Source organism: Panthera onca, chromosome B3 (assembly GCF_046562875.1).
Source record: "Panthera onca isolate mPanOnc1 chromosome B3, mPanOnc1 haplotype 2, whole genome shotgun sequence".
Classification (NCBI taxonomy): domain Eukaryota; kingdom Metazoa; phylum Chordata; class Mammalia; order Carnivora; family Felidae; genus Panthera; species Panthera onca.
Genome location: NC_138344.1, coordinates 134326464 through 134346778, shown reverse-complemented (window position 1 = coordinate 134346778; position 20315 = coordinate 134326464). Strand labels below are relative to the sequence as shown.

At 48.1% G+C, this 20315-nt stretch overlaps 1 protein-coding gene across 3 annotated transcripts in view; it reads left to right on the top strand.

Annotated features, from left to right (window-relative positions):
- Positions 1 to 8053: 8053 nt before the first annotated feature.
- Positions 8054 to 20315, top strand: part of FBLN5 (fibulin 5) — an 80440-nt gene continuing 68178 nt past the window's right edge. The window contains exons 1-5 of one of the 3 annotated variants that reach the window (XM_060620581.3): positions 8054 to 8171; positions 8758 to 8961; positions 13021 to 13075; positions 15035 to 15086; positions 18915 to 19169. In XM_060620581.3, coding sequence (XP_060476564.3) covers positions 8945 to 8961; positions 13021 to 13075; positions 15035 to 15086; positions 18915 to 19169 — 379 coding nt within the window. In that variant the 5' untranslated portion in view covers positions 8054 to 8171; positions 8758 to 8944. Of the gene's footprint in view, positions 8265 to 8757; positions 8962 to 9225; positions 9481 to 13020; positions 13076 to 15034; positions 15087 to 18914; positions 19170 to 20315 lie in introns of those variants that run through there. The other 2 variants (XM_078447897.2, XM_060620580.3) reach the window with 2 other exon arrangements.

The following is a 20315-nucleotide window of genomic DNA, read 5'->3' as shown; positions in this document are numbered from 1 at the left end:
TCAACTTGGGTCTGTCACGTCTGGCTTCATCTTGTGCCACTTTGTTCCTTGTTTTTATTTTGAAAGCGTTCTCACACAGCATGTCTTAAAACTGTTACAAATAAGGAGCCAATTTTGTTACTTTGTGTGGGACGATGGAGATGATCGAATAATGTATGTTGCTTCTGTTCCTGAATTCTCCCAGCGTGTTGTTAAAATTTGACATCCCATCTGGATACATAGGCTTGCAAAGGCTACATTTGGTCTTACAAGTCCTTTCTTTCATGCAGTATGATGACATATGTGACAGTCGTGTGTGTTTTTTATTTTTTTCTGACAAAATTAAAAGTTGACCGGTAATATTGTTCTCTCTAATCTTTGAGGGTGTTGATTTTACTGGTCTGGTAAATTGAAGAATTTGGGAACCGATAATCTTATGTGGATTATGAATAGGAAATGAGGTCATTTGAACATCATGCCATCATAAAAGTATATTATGTCTGCCCCTAACCTCAAGTCACTTTGTCAGGAAACAAATAGACAAAAATGAAATAGAGATGGCAAATAGAAGATTGCCATTAGCCATTTTTCGTGAGCATGACTCTGAGACTCCGTGGCAAAGGGTGTGCCTGCCTAAAGTCTTTTTTATGGTAGATATCCCATATTTTTCACATGGTTACATGTTTAAACCATAGCCAGTTAAAATAATCCACGAGAAAAGCCCAGGTGTTTTCACAATTTGCTGAATTTCCTGAGAATCCCAAGCATGTACAGAAAATTCTGACATCCTTCAACAAGTTCATTACCTTAAAGTACAGTTAGAGACCCCATGTGATAGGAGAAGAAACCCTGAAAATCTGGGTTCCAATTTCTGTTCTGCCTCTAATTCTACGATCTTCGTTAAATTAGTCTCTCTTGGCTTTTGTTTTTCCATTTGTAAAATTAGGGGGTTACAGTAAATGATTTATAAGTTTCAGGACTCGGTCACCCCCTCCAGGCAATGTCCTTTTTAACATTCTTAAGACTGGTGGGGACTCTTCCTCGTGCCCTCCCTTGGCCAATGCAAACTTACTTCCACTATAGAGAAATGGGGCGGGGGGGGGGGGGGAGTTCCAAAACCTCTATTGAGGGCCTGCTGTGTGTTGGCACCTGCTGGGTACTTTTGAATGTATCTTCATTACAGCTACCGTGTTGTGATTTTTGCCCCATTTTTTATAGCTGAAACCTGAAGCTCTCAGCAAAGTTAAAAATTTTACTTAGGGTCCTGTATTGGTCAGGGTTCTCCAGAGAAACAGAACCAATATTTTATTTTTATTTACTTATTTTTTAAATGTTTTACTTATTTTTGAGCGAGAGAGACACGGAGCGTGAGTGGGGCAGGGGCAGAGAGAGGAAGACACAGAATCCGAAGCAGGCTCCAGGCTCTGAGCTGTCAGCACAGAGCCCGACGCGGGGCTCGAACTCACAAACCACGAGATCATGACCTGAGCCGAAGTCAGACACCTGACTGAGCCACCCAGGCGCCCGCAGAACCAATATTTTAAAAGCTCACTATATGCTTAACATGAACAATGACACAGGGCAGAAACCATGAAGGATGGCATTGAGACATCCATATTTATTTACATAAATATGTAAAAAATGTCATTAGATTAGGGGCACCTGGGTGGCTCTGTTGGTTAAGCGTCCAACTCTTGATTTTGGCTCAGGTCATGATCTCACGGTTTGCAGGTTCAAGCTCTGCATCGGGTTCGGCACTGACGGCAGGGCGCCTGCTCCATTCTCTCTGTCTCCCTCTCTCTCTGCCCCTCCCTTGCTTGCTCTCTCACACAAAATAAACATTAAGACAACTTCATTAGATTAAAAGGCAAAAGACAAACTGAGGGAAGTATTTGTAACATAGATGACAATGGAGAACTACCTTTACTTTAGAAATAGAAATAGGCAAAGAAAGTAGACAGAGCAAGTGATGCCCCTTAGGGTTTCTGGCAGAGGCTGCTGCTTGCCTTCTGATGTCTGTTCTCTGCTTTCACAGTGAGAGAACTCCAGATTTTTTAGGGGAATCGGTTGGTGATCTCTCAGGACGCAGGCTACATCAGCCAGTGTCCCTTGTGGCTAGGTGCTTCTCTCAACTTCTATCCTGCTTCCTGAAATGTGAGTGTGAAGGTGGTGCGCCATTTTGGACCCAGTAGAGGGAGGTCAACACTCTAGAGATTGCCAAGCACAAGGTAGATGAAGCCTGAATCTCTGGTGCTTTAAAGGGATATTTAAAAAAAATTTTTTTTTTAACGTTTATTTATTTTTGAGACAGAGAGAGACAGAGCATGAACGGGGGAAGGTCAGAGAGAGGGAGACACAGAATCTGAAGCAGGCTCCAGGCTCTGAGCGGTCAGCACAGAGCCTGATGCAGGGCTCGAACTCACGGACCACGCGAGATCATGACCTGAGCCGAAGTCGGCCGCTTAACCGACTGAGCCACCCAGGCGCCCCTAAAGGGATATTTTTAAAGTTATTATTATTATTATTATTCTCATTATTATTTTAGAGAGACACACACACAGAGTATGAGTGGGGGAAGGGCAGAGAGAGAGGGAGACACAGAATCTGAAGCAGGCTCCAGGCTCTGTGCTGACAGCTCAGAGCCTGATGTGGGGCTCAAACCCACATTCCATGAGATCATGACCTGAGCCAAAGTTGGATGCTCAACCAACTGAGCCACCCAGGCGCCCCCCGAGGTATTTCTATCTAAAAAAAAAAATCAACACAAACCCCCACCACCAACAACCCCAAACCAAAAACAACCACTAGGATGGAGTCCTTTTGACTCATTTATTTATTAGTTCACAGAGAGTGAACTAATTACCTTGATGTGGTGCCTGATAAGTCAGGAGAGGAAATGGATTTGGAGAAAGAGCCCATAAGGAGTTGAACATTTGGGTCTGCCGAGCAAGAGAGATGCTAGGTTGTGAGAGGGCTTTATTCAAGAGTCATCTGCATAATCCCGACAGTTTATGGGACCTATGTCTGAGACCAGTGACGGAAGTGGGAAAGAGTTGAGCAGCAGGATCTAACTTCGGGGGACTCTTTGGTTAGGGAGGAGGAGAAAGAGAGGGGGCTGGAGAAAATGCAGACTCATAGTGGGCAAGCCAGGATAACTTAGTCTTCAAGACAGGAGAGGAGAAGATAGGTCATTATGCTCAAATCCTTCAGAGGGACAAAGGAACCGTCAGGAATGGAGAAAAGGTCATTGCATTTGGCCATGAGATCACTGGAAAACTCAGGAAGTACCATTTTGAGTGAATGGTGGGGCACGGCGGGAAGTCGGAGGGCTAAGGTGGGACTAGGTGGTGAGGGGGCGGCTGACACACAGAGGAGGCTGAGAAAGAGAGGAGGAGGAGATCAGGACTCAGGGGCATCAGAACAATAGAAATTCCCCCCTCCACCATTTGGGAAGACCTGTGCCTTCCTTGGGCACTGGTGGTTATTCTAGTTTTCTGATTGGGGCCCAGTTTGGATAATGTAAGAAGTGAGAGCCTTTACGAATGCTAAGAAAAGAAGAAAAGGTAATGATGGGAGGGACCATGGAGTTCTAAGCATTTGTGGGCAGCTAGGAGGGAAGCAGCCATGTAAGGAGCAAGTCAGAGAAAGCAGATCTCAGTAACTGGAAAGAATGAGGGCCCTGGAGCCAAATAGGCTTGGTGTGGGCTGGAATTTGGACTGTTCATTGTCTACAGGGCCCTAATCTCCCTGGGTCTTTTCTTCATGTGCATAATGCAGGGTTTCCTATTTTACAGGGTTATTAAGGGGGTCAAAGGAGAGGGCTTGTGTGGAGTCTAGACATTCAATAACATCCTCTTCCCTGTTTTGCTTTTGCTTCCAGAAAGGCATTGTGATGTGATTATTTGGGGCAGTAAAACGTTAAACAATTTAATATTAATAGTCAAAATATATTGTTAAATGTATAATTTTGTGAATTTCCCCCCTAATTTTAATATCGTCTTTTCTTTTTTTTTTTTTTTTAAGAAAAATAGCCCATCTGTCTTCCAATTTACGGCACAGTGAAGATATTGACCCTCATTGGAGCCAGGAAGGTCCCACTCAGTAGATGATAAACTCTCATATGTTCACTGCAATGTACATTTTGTGAGGTTGTTTCATCGTTGTGATTGTACCTGATCCTGATGATGGCGGGAGGGGCAGATGTTGGGATTTCTATGCAGCAACGAAGAAAAGGAAAACCACTTAGGGAAGTGGTGATCTCTAGGAGCCAACAAGGGTCCCAGGGACAGGTAAGCTGGTGGCCTTCCACCAGTGGAGTGGCCCCAAAATGTTGAAGAAAGAGAAGCGGGTCAGTGCCAACCTGGACAGAGCACATCACTCCAGCACCTGTCTTGGTCAATTATTTATTCATAACTCTGATAAAGTCAAGTAAGTCACAGTCAGCAGATAACATAGTTGTCAAAGCTGGGGTGATACTTAATAATTTACATAGTAATATTCATGTTGAAAAAGATCTTGAGGGGCGCCTGGGTGGCTCAGTCGGTTAAGCGACCGACTTCGGCTCAGGTCACGATCTCGCAGTTTGTGAAGTTCGAGCCCCGCGTCGGGCTCTGTGCTGACAGCTCAGAGCCTGGAGCCTGCTTCGGATTCGGTGTCTCCCTCTCTCTCTGCCCCTCCCCTGCTCACGCTCTGTGTCTCTCTGCCTCCCAATAATGAATAAACGTTAAAAAAAATTTTTTAAAGAAAAAGATCTTGAACAGTGGATGAAAATTTAAGAGGGGCCCATGACAAACCTTGTTCTCTGTTAAGGAGGACTGGCAGTCCAAGGACAGGATGAAAGCGAAGGTGGTAAGCAGCCTGTGTAATCACGGGTTGTTTCTGTTGATGTCAGTTCAGTACGAGCCAGAAGGCTGATGCAGCCACTGGAGGAGAAGCTGGAGTAGGCAGCAGCAGGGTCATGTGACCTGTGAGAAGCTGCTGAAAGAACTGGGGGGTGCTCAGCCCCCAGGAAGGGGACACCAGCACTGGCAAGAGGTGGAGCTGTTTTCATGAAAAGAAGATGCTGGAAGGTGAGTAGCCCACGTGGAGGGGAGAATTAGGACCCATGGAGGCAGTTGCATATAGGGAAGCAGATGTGAGTTCGACTCAAGACAGAACTTTCTAACAGTCTGAGCTGTTCAACAGATACCTGGGCTGTTTTACGAGGTTATGATTCTCTTTGTCCATGGAAGCTGATAATTTGCTGGTTACTAAAGATATTTTGGGGGGGATTGTATAGGGTAAGGAATTGGGCACAGTGACACTCATGAGGATTACTCACTTTTATTTTATTCTCACATCAACCCTGAGAGGTAACTGTTATCTCCATTTTGCAGATAAGGAAACCAAGATGCAGAGAGGTGAAGTGATTCACCCAAGGTCACCCAACAGGTAGGTGGCAAAACCAAGACAAAGACCCAAGCCTTTCATTGCAACCCTAACTCTCTTCCCTCTTCCAAACTTAGAGTTTTAAATGCAAACAATCTCTGGTCCAAGATGGATGCCTGGAAAGTTTTGTTTTCAAGATCCTCAATTTGCTCATGTAGACAACAGGCATATTGATTTTCTCTCCCTCCCTTTCCTTCCAGAAGGTTGATAGTATGGGCACCCGGGTGGCTCAGTCGGTTAAGCGTCTGACTCTCGGTTTTGGCTCAGGTCATGATCTCATAGTTCGTGAGTTTGAGTCCCACATCAGTCTCCTCACTGATAGTGCGGAGCCTGCTTGGGATTCTCTCTCTCTGCCTCTCTCTCTCTCCATCTCTGTCAAAATAAATAAATAAACTTAAAAAAAAAAGAGGGTTGATAGAATATGTGAGGCATATGAGCTAAGTCATTTAAAACTCTCCTACCCCCCAAATAGCTCTACATAAATAGAATATATGTGTATATTAAAGTAACCTCATATTTTGGATACGTAACACATGCTTGTGGTCCAAAATTCAAATTTTACCCAAAGGTGAGCAGGGGAGAGTGAATTTTCCTTTTAATTCTTTTCCCTAGCTGCCTACCAAACGTCCTTCCAGAAGCCAAAAAATGCTAACAGTTTCTCACGTTATCATTCAGGAAACGTCTTTTCTCTATATATACAAGCAAGAACTTGTGGATATATTTTTTTTTTCTCAAATGGTGCACACTCTATACAGTTCTACAACTTGCTTTTATGCGTATTACTACATTAGATGAAGCTATGTGAAATCACTAACATTCTACCAGTTTGACTTTACTGGAAACCCTTCAATGTTAGCATGCAAGGAGCTGGTTTTGTCCTTTAAAAAAAATGGGTAACATACATAAGACCCTCCAAGTCCTAAGCGTATACTGTGTAACCAGTTACCCAGATTGATTAATTCGAATGTTATCAGCAGAATGTCCTTCGCAATCACTACCTCACTCAGAATTCTATATAAAAGGAGTCATCCAGTACGTATGCTTATTTACCTAGCTTTTATTGTCGGTTGCATAATTGTCCAGTTTGGGAAGTCCCTTACTTTATTTAACCCTGTTGGTACCCAACTGAAGGATGTTAAGGCTCTTTATAAACTTTCACAAGTGGGATCAGTGAACAACCTTGGAAATCTCTACACCCAACGTGGGGCTCAAACCCACGACCCCGAGATCCAGAGTCTCGTGCTCCTCCCTCCGAGCCAGCCAGGTGGCCCAATAAAATGTATTTTTAAAAAATGTTTTATTGGGGTTCCTGGTGGCTCAGTTGGTTAAGCATGTGACCCTTGGTTTCAGCTCAGGTCGTGATCTCACGGTTCAGGAGTTCTAGCTCCGCATCGGGCTCTGTGCTAACAGTGGGGAACCTGCTTGGGATTCTCTCTCTCTGCCTCTCTCTGTGCCCCTCCCCACTTCTCTCTCTCTCTCAAAATAAATAAATAAACAAAGAAGTAAACAATGTTTTGTTATGGGAAATTTTCAACATACACAAAGTAAATAGGAGAGCATAATGGACACGGCTTCAAGAACTATTAGTATTCTGCTATTTGTTGTTGAATGTACTTTTACTTTTATTACTTTTTGAAGTTTTGGCGCACCTGGGTGGCTCAGTCAGTCACACGTCCAACTTCAGCTCAGGTCGTGATCTTGCAGTTCCTGGGTTCGAGCCCTGCGTCGGATCTGTGCTGACAGCTCAGAGCCTGGAGCCTGCTTCAGATTCTGTGTCTCCCCCTCTCTCCGCTCCTCCCCCACTCACGCTCTGTCTCTCTCTCTTTCTCTCTTTAAAAAAACAAATAAAAACATTTTTAAAAATTTAACATTTTTATTTTTATTTAAGCAATCTCTGGACCCAACCTGGGGCCCACACTCATGACCCCCAAGTCAAGGGTAGCATGCTCTTCTGACTGAGCCAGCCAGGCTTCCCTGAATGCATGTTTAGAGTAGGATTCCATTTATTTACTAAAAAGATTGGCCTCTGGGAAGGCTATGTAGACTTTGGAGTCTCAGCTGTCTCAGTGAATAGCTGTGTGACCATGGGGGAGTTAAGGAGCCTCTCTTCATCTCACTCTACTGCAACGGAGATACTAATCCCTACTGCATGGAGTTAAGGTGAGGGGAAAGGACTTCATCAGTGCCTTCCCAGCTGTAAGTAGGGCTTTGTTGAGGGGCCCATGGGGAGATGCAGGGAGGAGAGGAGCAATCTGGACTACTGCCGATCCAACCATCCTCTTTCATAGACTAGTGTCTTTGATAAGACTTCATTCCACAGAAGGATTCCAATGCTTAAAAACAGAAAGAAAGGAAGGAATAGTTTGCAACCACTGACACAACGAATGTAAAACACTTAACATCATGCCTCTTGTTCTTATCCATCATTCTGCTTTCCCTGACTGTCCTTTTTTGTCTTCTCAAATCTCTGTTTCACTCGTTCAAATCATTTTCGAGTCGAGGATTTTTTTTTTTTTTTAATTAAAAAAACCCCCAGCTGGATTGAGATGTCACACTGAGGACGTGTAAGGTGCACGGTCTCTGGACACTTTCACTGAAGTCAGAACATGCCCCTCCAGAATCAGGGGGTGAGGGCGGGGCGGCGCGAGCGTCCTCGCGAAGGTTTGCATTGCACAAGCTCCTTGTCTCCCATTAGCATCGGCCAGATCCCATCCTCCTCTTCTTCCCCACCCCGTCGTGCTCTCCACCCCTTCTTCTGGAAAACCGTGAGTCTCCTGTCGCTGCCCCCAGGCCTCCGCTTCCCTGGGTCTGGCTTCCCAATGCTTGATAAGATTCTGGTCCCCGTCGCTGTGCTTGTCGTGAGTTCAAGGCATCCGTCTCCCGGAGGAGGGGCGTCCCCAGGCCACCGCCCCCAGCCCCCCACCCCCACCCGCCACCCGCCACCGCCTCGGCCTGACCGGCCCAGCCGGGCAGGGACGTCCTCGCGGGGTGGGAAGTAAAGGGTCAACAGGCCCTCCCAGCAACCCCCCCCCCCCCCCCGCACTTGCCCGCCAATCGCCTCCGGTAGAGATGCGGGGAGCCCGAGTGCGGCTGCTCCGGCGGGGCGCGGGACGGGACTCTCCTCCCAGCGCTGGGTCCTGGCAGACGCCCCAAGATTGTTGTGAGGAGTCTAGCCAGTTGGTGAGCGCTGTAATCTGAACCAGCTGTGTCCAGACTGAGGCCCCATTTGCATTGTTTAACATACTTAGAAAATGAAGTGTTCATTTTTAAAATTCCTCCTCCAATTGGTTTAATGCTGAATTACTGAAAAGGGCTAAGCAAAACCAGGTGCTTTCTCTGTGGGCTCTCCAGTGGCTCGGAGCACCCAGGCTCTCCCCTCGTCCTCCCCACGACTGGCTCGTCCCCCTGGAATAAACACACCGGCCAGCCCCACGCTCGCTCGGGCCCAGAGGGAGCTGAAGTTCAGGGCCGGCTCCGAGGTCCCGCGCTGCCAGCTTTCTCGTTTCCCCTTTGCCGCTCCCGCTCCCGCATCTTGGACATGCCAGGATTAAAAAGGTAGGTCCCCCCCTTCCCGCTCAGGACTTTTTCCTCCAGGGTCTGGAAAGCTTACTGAAAAACCCGAGGGGTGGAAAATGGCTATGGCTGGGATTCAGGCTGTGTCAGGATGTTGGAAAAGGCATTAGCTAGTGATGCAATGATATTGTTAATTATAAAAAGCTGCGCCTTTGTAATTTCCATCTTGAAGCCTTCTTTCGGGAGTGGGTATTTTATAACACGGTTTCAGAAGTCCGCGTCCCGGAGAGAGCTGCAGAACCCTCGGAGCCCGACTCTCCTTTCTTTTCCCAACGGGCAGCCGTTTTAGGATATATATCTGTTTCTGAAGTTGGGGGGCCAATTGCTAGTTCGCTAGCAATTACTAGCAATTACTTTGTTGCGTTGGCTGTTGGACAAGCGGCCGGGCTCGCTGGACATCCCCAACTTGGGTTTGCTCTATGTCTGTGTGGGATTCACAAAGGGCATGCGACCCAGAAGTTTCAAGCCAATGAGAAGCGGGGACTACAGACAGAAATACATGTAAGCAAATGTTTTGCTGTTCTTTAAGGAAATTGCAATTCCAGTCAAGTAAGCCTTCAGCCTTGAAGAACTTTAGATTATATCTGCACAGTCTTTTATCTATGGAACTCTTGAAAATGTGGCTTGCTTTAGACACATGAACTCTGTGTGTGTGTGTGTGTGTGTGTGTGTGTGTGTGTGTGTGTGTGATGCCTGTCCTGGCCACCAGCACTTCTGTGACAGACAGCCCTGAGATACCGCTGGTCTCTCTGGCTTTCCTTGAAGTTTAGGCTGGTGCACAAAATGGGTGGACCCACCTGATGTTGAAAGTTCCGGGGACCAGTTGGGAACATCAGAGGCTCCCCTAGAACTCCTATAGTTTTTCGGGTGTTCTGGAGTTCTTCGTGACAAGGTGTAACTATTTGAGAGACCGTGGGAGCAGAAGGGCGTGGGTTCTTTCATTTTCGGAAAACCCTCTCGATCAGCCTGGAACTGACTTGGCCCTCAGGACCTGGCTGTGGCTCTCCCAGGAGGCTGGGCTGCAGGCTGGACCTCTCAGAGGAGCCCTGTCCCAGAGCTGCCCTCCGGCCAAAGGGAACAGGCAGGCGGGAGTAGGGGGAGAAATGGGGTTAGCGTGGCTTTTCCACTCGCTCTTGGAGCCCACTGCATTCAGTCAGGCTGTTCTGTCTCCAACATAAACGAGACAGGGTTTTATAACCAAGCGAAAGGAAACTTCATGTGAAGAAACAGGAAAACATTGAAATTCATAATATACAGCTTGGAAAATAAATCTGTTATTGTTCTTTCATTCCTTCCAGATATAAATCTGGCCGTCGCAAATATCAAAAAACCCTCGGATTTGGCTCTGCACTTTATAAGGTCAGAGCTGTCTCCGGCGTTCTAGAACCTGGCTCACACAGGCACTTACACGAAATGAAAGCGTGTGGACTCTCGGGGTCTTTATTCTTTGGATCAGGGACCAGAGGAAGGAAGCGGGCCTGCGTCTTCTAGCACCACATCAGGGTTCTGTTCCCTCTGGGTGTCACCTCAATCCTGGGGCCCTGCAAGTACCCAGTGTTGCCGATTGGGATGGGCCTTGTGTCATGGGTTGAGTGAGCTTTGTAATGTATCGAACATTCTTTTCATGAAGGGAGCGATTTTAAAGAGGAGGTGTCTATGGATAGGAGCAGGTCTTCAAGATCACCTCCTCCAGGAAGCCTTCTCTGACCTTCCTGTCTCTGCTTCGAGCCTGGCTGTCATGGTGCTCGCCGGGTGTTTCTCCCAGTGTCCCTCTATACAAAGCATAGAGACGTTATCGAGTGGCCCTAAAACCAGCTCCCCACGGCAGCAACTGAGTCATAGTTTTGGGAGCTCTTCCGTCTAGGGTCTGTGTTGGCAAGTGGTGGTTGCCCAGAGAAATCACTATTGAACGAAACGCTAATAGCACTAATAGCAATAAATAAAGCTCTTCACATACACAGATTTTTTAAAAAGCCATTGTAACCATTTTTAAGCATACATTCAGTAGCGTTAAGTACATTTCATGTTGTGCAGTCAATCTCTAGAACCCTTTTCATCTTGCAACACTGAAACTCTGTCCTCAAGAAACGCTACCTCCCCGTTCCTTCTCCTCAGCCCCTGGCACCCGCCATTCTGCTCCTTGTTTATGTGATTTTTAAGTTTTTTTTAATGTTTATTTATTATTTTTAAGAGAGGGAGAGAGGAGAGACATACAGAATCTGACGCAGGCTCCAGGCTCCGAGCTGACAGCACCGAGCCCGATGGGGGGCTAGAACTCACAAACTGTGAGATCGTGACCTGAACTGAAGTCAGATGCTTAGCCGACTGAGCCACCCAGGTGCCCCTGTCTCTAGGATTTTGACTGTTCTACGTCAAAATGGAATCATACCGAATTTATCCTTTTGTGACTGGCTTATTTCACTTAGTATACCGTCCTCGAGGTTTATCCATGTGGCAGCAGGTGTGAGAATTTCCTTCCTTTTAAAGGCTGGATAATATTTCAGTGTGCTTCCTTCTGGATATTTATCCAGATAATATCCCGATGCGCATGTTGTTTATTCATTCATCTGTCGACGGACTCGTGGGTTGTTTTCCCCTTTGGGCTGTCGTGAATTACCTGCTATGAACATGAGTGTACATATATCTCTTCAGGTCCCTACTTTCACTTCTTTTGGGTGTTTCCCCAGGAGTGGAGTTGCTGGATCATATGGTGAATCCATTTCTAATATTCTGGGGCGCTGCTCCCTCGGCTACAGATTGCATCACCTCCCCACCAACAGTGCCCAAGGGCCCCAGTTTCTTCACGTCCTTGCTAACACACGTTTTCTGCTCTTTCGATTACAGCTGTCCTGATGGATGTGAGCTGGTATCTATTTTGTATATGTTTTAAATGTTTGTTGGTTTTTGGGGGGGGGGCAGAGAGAGAGGGAGACAGAGAATCCCAAGCAGGCTCTGCGCTGACAGCAGAGAGCCCGATGCGGGGCTCGAACTCACAAACCGTGAGATCATGACGTGAGCCGAAGTCGGACGCTTCACTGACTGAGCCCCCCGGGCGCCCCACTATTTTGTGTTTTGAAGGCATATTGGTGACCATGATTTTATTGGATAGAAGCTTGTGGGTGGTGAAGGGTAGAACTCGCAAGCTCAGAGAGGTTTGCTGGTTTGTGAATGGAGAGCCAGCCTGACCCGGGGCTTCCAGACTCCTCCTCCCAAGCGTTGCCTCTGTGTTCATTCTTCTCCCAGCTGCCCAGGTGCCCCAGTCCCCCTTCGCCATCGGGGCCTGTGGGACACATGCCCTGGGATTAGGCGACTTTCCAGAGACACCTCTCTTCCATAGAAACTCAGGTGCTTCACATTTGCAGTTTCCTTGCATCCTTTGAGGCTTGTTCTCTCTGTAACCATTTCAGAATAAAGGTGTTCAAGGGGCGCCTGGGTGGCGCAGTCGGTTAAGCGTCCGACTTCAGCCAGGTCACGATCTCGCGGTCCGTGAGTTCGAGCCCCGCGTCAGGCTCTGGGCTGATGGCTCGGAGCCTGGAGCCTGTTTCCGATTCTGTGTCTCCCTCTCTCTCTGCCCCTCCCCCGTTCATGCTCTGTCTCTCTCTGTCCCAAAAATAAAATAAAAAACGTTGAAAAAAAAAAAATTTAAAAAAAAAAAAAAAGAATAAAGGTGTTCAAAACTCAGGCAGATCTCCTTGTGTCAGAAGTGAAGACCAAGCCGCTGGTCAGGACTTAGTGTGTGCCACAGCGGTGGGTTTTAGAGTTTTGTCTTTGAAGCAGCGAAACCTTTTACTAAAAAAAAAAAAAAAAAAAAAAAAGTTACCTAACACATTATCCCAACATATGAAGCCAGTAGAAGAAGGATGGTTCTGTCTGGGGTGCTTGGGGGCATCTGGAGTCCACTTTGACCTCTGGAGCACCGTATATAAGCACCCGGTGGAGTCACCATTGCAAATGCACGGGCAACATGAGACCCATGTTTATCCCCAGACCTTGATTCTGGAAGTTTCTTGGGCATTGACATACCGGCTTTTTGCTCTGCAGGATACTCACCGTTACCATTCTGGCTCTCTGTCTTCCGAGTCCCGGGAATGCACAGGTATGATTTTTATTTTGTGTATTATCTAGAAGCGTGCTAAAAATCAGGGTGAGGGTGTCCAGCCACGCATTTCAGAATCCTAGGATTGTGGGGCTGGGAGGGGCTTTGCAGTTCACCCAAGCCCAGCTCTGGGTGGTACAGAGATCAAAGCCGGGCTCAGAGAAGTTGACGCTTGCCCCAGGTCGTACTTTATAGATGGCAGGGCTGGGACCTCAGTGTCCTGATTCCCAATCCAGGACTTCTTCTGATCGGATCTGCTGCCTTACTTGTGTCCCTTGGGTCTCGATTTATGGTAAATGTTGAAAAGTCAAAGGTGCTGTAGTCCTTGAGGGCGGTGGTACCCACGTGAGTCTCTGTGTCTCCACAGACCCATTTCTGGCTGGAGGAGGTGGGCAGAGGACCCACCTCTGGGCGGAGCCCCCTGGCGGGAGCGTGGAGGGTGGCGGAGTCAGGCCCCGGAGGCCTGTAGCGCCCAGACTTTATTAAGCCACATTTGTGTCAGCCTTTGAGAATGTGGGCACATCCTTCCTGAAAACCCAGAGCAGCCTCTTTGTCTCTGGCTCAAGGCCTCACTGAGCAGGGCTGAGGGCCCACAGGCAGGTGGGGGAATGTTCTTTCCCTTCCTGTTAAGAATTTCGAAATGGATTCAGGCTATTGGGGATGGAAAGGATCTAAGGAAGAGTCACAGAGACTTAGATCTTGGGAGGACCTTGGAGTCCTCTGACCCAGCCTCATGGTGACAGGTGGTGACATTCAGGCCCGGGGAGGGTGATGGTCCCAGTACTGTGTTTACTGGGCTTTGGGCACCTGGCATACATCAACACCTCCGGTTGTTACAACCACCCCGAAGTGAGTGCTGTTGCCCCCAATTTAAAGGTGAGGATGTGGAGGCATCGAAAGTTGTATGGTGAGTAGCAGCTGGAGTAGGAAGTTGAAGCCAGGCAGGCTGGCGGAATCGAACCCCCCACTGGTGCTTAGTTGATGATCCAGGGCTGGATTTGGGTTCCCTGGTTTCCCAAGCTGGACGGCACAGCCTCCTGGCTCATTTGCTCCTTTTCTTTTGCCCCAGGGACCTAACACTCCTGAGCCCACTCCCATGAATGCCAGCCAAATCCCTCATCTCCACAAACCAGCCCAGAGCTCAGAGAAGCCAAACCCCTGAAAGCTCAGGGACGGCCAGGGACGGGGTTCCTGTAGTCGGAAACATTCCTTTTCCCTGTACTCCTATAAAATGTCTGTCTCCAGGGTCTTCCCCAGAGGCCTACTGTCGGCCCCCGTGACACTTTCCGAAGTTCATAAAGTTGTAACTCAAGTTGCCCGTGAAAACCGCAGCCTGTGGGGACTGTTGAGATCTGTCTATTTCTAGAAGCATCTTTGTGTAATTGTCTTGCTGAGATTGAAGTGGAGAGATTTCCCCAATTCTAGTTTTCGTAGAAAACTGCCTCACTGTGTAGCTTTTAGGTTAGAGGATTAGGTTAGGGCATCTCACAGGGGGCAGGGCACCCACAGTGGGCCTGGAGGAGAGGAGGTCGGATGGCATCCAGAGGAAGAGAGTGATTGCCCTTAAAAGCAGTCCTATCCATTCCCAGAAAGATGCAAACACGGAATGTGGCTCATCATCAGGCAGATTAGGTGTGATTATCACTGATCTTCATAACTAGGGCAGGAAATGGTCCCAGATCTGCTAAAATTGGGACTTTTGAGGCAATGGCGTGTGTGTGTTGGGGTGGGGGAGTGGCGGTTAAAGGGGAATGCTAAGTGTAAAATGATTATAAGAAAATACTCCAAAGAAGAGCGGACAAATAGGTATTATAATACAGGTGTTGGTATTATGGATGCTTTTTTTTCTTTACTTCATTTCCTGAACTTTCTGTGATGTCCTTGTAATACTTTTATAGTTAAAAAAAAAAACAGCCAAGAAATTGGCCTTACCTCTTTCTCCTCTCTCCTTTCCTGCAGCAACAATGCACTAACGGTTTCGATCTGGACCGCTCGTCAGGACAGTGTTTAGGTATGAGGCCACTGAGGATCCTGTGCCGGGTGGGGCGTTCAGGGACAGACTGATTGCCGGGTTGTTTCCTACCCAGCTGTTGCTTGATGTTATCAAATCTGTATTGGCCTGGATTATGGAAGAAAACAGGGCCACAGAATGCTTGAAGTCAATAATGCCCTTTTATCCATCCTTTTCTGTGTGCCCAGCCCGGGGCTGAGGCCTGTGGGGGGCGAAGATGAGCGAGAACTGGGCCACGTCCCCGAGGGGCTCCCCATCTGTATTCGTCCGCTGTGGCTGCCGTAACAGATTGCTACAAATAGAGTGGCTTGAACGACAGAAAGTGATCTTACAGCTCATCCGTAGATCGTTATCTATATTATTTGTAGGTCAGAAGTGCTACAGGGGTAGCACTTGGTAGATCCTGCCAACATCGAGGGGCCAGGAAAGGTTTTCCCCTTTCTGGAAGCTCTAGGGGAGAATCCTTGCCTTTGCTCATGTGTGTTGTTGGCAGAATTCAGTTTCTTTCTTCTTTTTGATTTTTTTAATGTTTATCTCTGAGAGAGAGAGAGAGAGAGAGAGAGAGAGAGAGAGAGAATGAGTGGGGGAGGGGCAGAGAGAGAGAGGGAGACACAGAATCCAAAGCAGGCTTCAGACTCTGAGCTGTCAGCATAGAGCCCGACGCGGGGCTCGAACTCACAGACCGCGAGATCATGACCTGAGCCGAAGCCGGATGCTTAAGTGACTGAGCCACCCAGGCGCCCCAGTTCCCTTTTTTTTTAATTGAGATACGGTTGACACCTAACGTTGTATGAGTTTAAGGTGCACAACTTGATTTGATGTGCTTCTGTATCACAATATGATCACCACCGCAGCATTTGCTAACGCCTCCGTCACAGCACGTAATGACGTTTCTTTTCTTATGATGAGAACATTTAAGATCTGCTCTCTTGGCAGTTTTCAGGCATGCAGTTCAGTACTGTCCACTGTCCTCCCAGTGCTGCACGTGACTGTACGGGGGCACTTACCCATCTTCTACCGGCAGGTTTGTCCCTTTCCCGGCCTTCTCCAGCCCCCAGCCCTCGTCAGCCCCCATTCCACTCACTACTTTTATGGGTTTAGCTCTGTTTGATTCCACATGTAAGTGAGATCATGCAGTGTTTGTCTTTCTCTGTCTGACTTAGTCTCACTTAGCATAGCGCTCTCCAGGGCCATCCATGTTGCCGGAAATGGCATGATCTCCTTCTTTCTCATGGCTGAATAATATTCCATTGAGTGTGTGTATAAATGTGTGTGTGTGTGTGTGTGTGTGTGTGTGAAGCTATGTATCTGTTTATAAACCCATCTTTGTCCATTCATTGCTGACAGACACTTAGCTCGTTTCCAGGCCTTGGCTGTTGTGAATAGCGCTGCGGTGAGCACAGGAGTGCAGACATCTCTTTGAGATTCTGTTTTCATTTCCTTTGGATAAATACCCAGAATTTGGATTGCTGGGTCATATCGTAGTTCTGTTGCTAATTTTTATAATGTTTATTTATTTATTTTGAGAGAGAGAGCGCACAAGCGGGGGAGAGGGGCAGAGAGAGAGAGAGAGAGGGAGAGAGAAGATCCCAAGCAGAATCCTTTGACATGGGGCTCAACCCCATGAACTGTGAGATCATGACCTGAGCCGAAATCAAGAGTCGGATGCCCAACCGACCGAGCCACCCAGGCTCCCCTGTGTTTTAATTTTTTACAATATTTTTGTAAATGTTTATTTAGTTTTGAGAGACAGAGAGGCAGATTGCAAGTGGGGGAAGGGCAGGGAGACAGGGAGAGACAGAATCGAAAGCTGGCTCCAAGCTCTGACTTGTCAGCACAGAGCCCCACGTGGAGCTCGAACCCACAAACTGTGCGTTCATGACCTGAGCTGAAGTCGGGCGCGTAACCGACCGAGCCACCCAGGTGCCCCTGTTTTTAATTTTCTGAGGAGCTTCCATGCTGTTTTGTGTAGTGGCCGCACCAGTTTACAGCCCCACAGAATTAAGCTTCTGGTGGTTGTGGGACTGAAGCCCCCGTGTCCTTGCTGGCCGTCAGCAGAGGACCTTTCCTGGTTTCAAGAGGCCTCCTCAGTCCCAGCCTCATGGTCCCCTCACCCATCTTCAGAGTCACCACCGTGAGTTAAGTCCCTCACGGGCTCTGGGATCTCTTCTTTTCCCATCGTCACATCTCCACATCATCAACCCTTCTTGCCTCCTCTTCTTCCGCTTTTAAGGACTTAGGTGATTACACTGAGCTCACCCACGTAATCCCTCCGTCTGAAGGTCAGCCCCGCTGGTTAGCAGCTTTAATTCCACCTGCTGCCTCATTCTCCTTTGCCAGGTAACCTGATACGGTCACAGGTTCCGAGGATTAGGATTGACATTCGGGGGCTATCCTCCTAGTACGTCATCTAGTGGGAGAGGCAGACCCAGACGGGAGTGAACTCTGTACATGGTGGAATAAAGCCATTGCAAAGTTAAGGTGACAGCAATGGGCCCTGCAAAAGTAGGGGAGGGAGTGAGGTCTTATGTCAGGGGTCAGTAAAGAAAGCCTTCACGGAGGCCACACTTGAATTGGGCACTGACGGACGAACAGGAGCCCGAGAAACCGCATTCCAGGTGAAGGAACGGCATAAGCAAAGACCAGGGGGTGGAAAGGACGTTGAGTATAGCATAGTTTGTTGTGGGTGGAGCATAGCATATGTCAAAAGATAAGGCAGCCCCACCTGTCCCCACCTCCGGGATGAATTTAGCTTTTTAATTACATTTGATTGAAGCCAGATCATTTGTCTTCCCTGAGCTCACATCAGCTGAGAACCGGAGGGGCGATAGATGGTTCCACAAAATGACGAGTGGTGAGGACCCTGGAAAATCCAGGCTTGCACTTTGAGTCCAGGTGCTGGGGGACAAGGATGGGCCAAGGGGTGAGAGGGGGCAGCGGCCATTTTTTTCTGTCCCTTCAGACTTACGGAGGGTCTCAGGCCTACAGCTAGAGAATGGGGCAGCTGAGCCTCCACATTACCCTTTCCTGAGGTGAGAGTTGGGGTGCATTTCTCGGGTGAGCCGGCTGGGGTGAGCCGTTGGGACCCAGGCGTCTTTCTCCCAGCCTCTGTTCCCCCATGGAACGACCTCAAGGATGGTGAGAGGGCCCAGCATGCGGGCTCAGGCAGTGGGCTGCTCGTGCTGGAGCCAGAGGCCAGGCGTTCCCCGCGCCAGCCTAGCGTGGCTGATTTTCTAGGGAACCTACCTCCTGCTCTGGGCGGAACACCAGCCTGGGCTGGAAACGGGCCCGTCTGGTGGCCCAGTGTGAGCTGACTTCCAAGTAAGCCTCCACTTTCTTAACAAGCGACTAGCTCTCAGCCAAGCCTTGTCTTCCTTGATGCGAGGGACTCTCTCCCCTGCCCAGCTGTCATTTGGAGTTGAAGTGGGAACAATGATTAGGTCCATCGCGGTGTTTCCCGAGCATCCTATGGGCACATGGGAGCACCAGAGATGGTTTTAGATGGTACACTCACAGATAAAACACTCTTTATTTTAGTGGTTATATATTCATGGCTACTGTCACCTTCTATTTATGTTAATTGATAGTGTTTGCTTGGGTTTTGTGGATGTGGTCCAGCTTGTGATGTGGTCTCTGGGTGACACTGGCCAACTTGATCAATGTAGCCAACATTTGGGAATGCCTGCGGTGATGAGCCACGGTCTGCCCTCACTGTTTGGGAGCAGGTGCTGGGGTAAAGAGTGTTTTGGGGTCCTTTGCTTCAATGTGCACCATGCACGGTGTGGCCAGGGAGCCACTAACTCTCATCCTCTTCTGTGGCCCTTCCAGACATTGATGAATGCCGGACCATCCCTGAGGCCTGCCGAGGAGACATGATGTGTGTTAACCAAAATGGCGGGTATTTATGCATCCCCCGAACAAACCCAGTGTACCGAGGGCCCTACTCGAACCCCTACTCGAACCCCTACTCAGGTCCGTACCCAGCAGCGGCCCCACCGCTATCAGCTCCAAACTACCCCACGATTTCGAGGCCTCTCATATGCCGCTTTGGATACCAGATGGATGAAAGCAACCAGTGTGTGGGTGAGTATCCCAGCATCTCAGGCTCCCTGTGCCCCGTGCTCCGGTGAAGTCCTAATCCGGCAACGATGAAGTCCTAACCCATCAAACAATGACTTACCTTCTACAAAGTTCCTTCACTCTTAGCGGCCTGTGTCTCTGGGAACCCTCCCAACCCTAGTCACGTGACAGTTCTCCAGAAAGCCAATTTGTTTTTTCTTTATTTTCGTCTATCATCTATCTAAAGACCAAGCTTATGTTTTCTCTGTCCAATAGTAAATGCATCTGGTCTAATTCAGTGAATCCCAGAGAGAAGATCTAGAAAGACCATCACTTTCTCTTCAAACACCCCTCACCCTTGAATGGAATGTATGCTCTTGAAATAAAAGAAGTCTCGAAGGCCATGGCCAACTGTTCTGGAAAGAGAGTGGGTTCCTTGGGTGGGCGCCAATGTTCTTTTGGCTAAAATGAGCCTCAGTTATGGGAACTCACAGCAAGAGTAGACCTCTGCGGGGAAGGCAACACCATATGCCAGGAGGCCCCAAGGGGGTTGGCAGGTGGTTGGACCCATGCCCTCTTTGGTGTCTGTTGGCCAGTGTGGTCTTGGTGGAGGGTTACCTGGATCCTCCCTTGGTAGCTTTGCTGGTTGGACCAAAACCTTTGTAACTGCTTCCAGCTTTGGCAGATGGTCTAGAGGGATGATGGCTCCAGCCTTTTCTGATCACGGACCCCATATATAAGATCTTTTTGAGCCTGGAGCCCCATGATATACGTATTACATATCCTAGTATACTAATATGGTTTGAAGAGTATAAAGCATACATTAAAACAGAACGTTTTAGAGGATGTGATAAAAATAAGTGTGCATTGAAGTTCTATTACTTTCTTCCTATACCCCAAAGCCTCAGGAGACCACTGGTGTACCTAGTGAGACTTTTATTGGTCCCATTTCAGGGCTCGGAAGTATTGAGCTGTCAGAGAAGTTGTGCTGGTTATTTGTAACGTCTTCTATACGTTCATGGAAATGAGCGTCCATGTCCATCTGGATGCATGGAAATAGTATGCAAATGAGTGTCTTCAGAGCTGCAAGGGGAAATTGGATACACCTGGACCCAGACTTCTCCATTCTTACTGGTCTCAAGGGACGTGTGTGTGTGTGTGTGTGTGTGT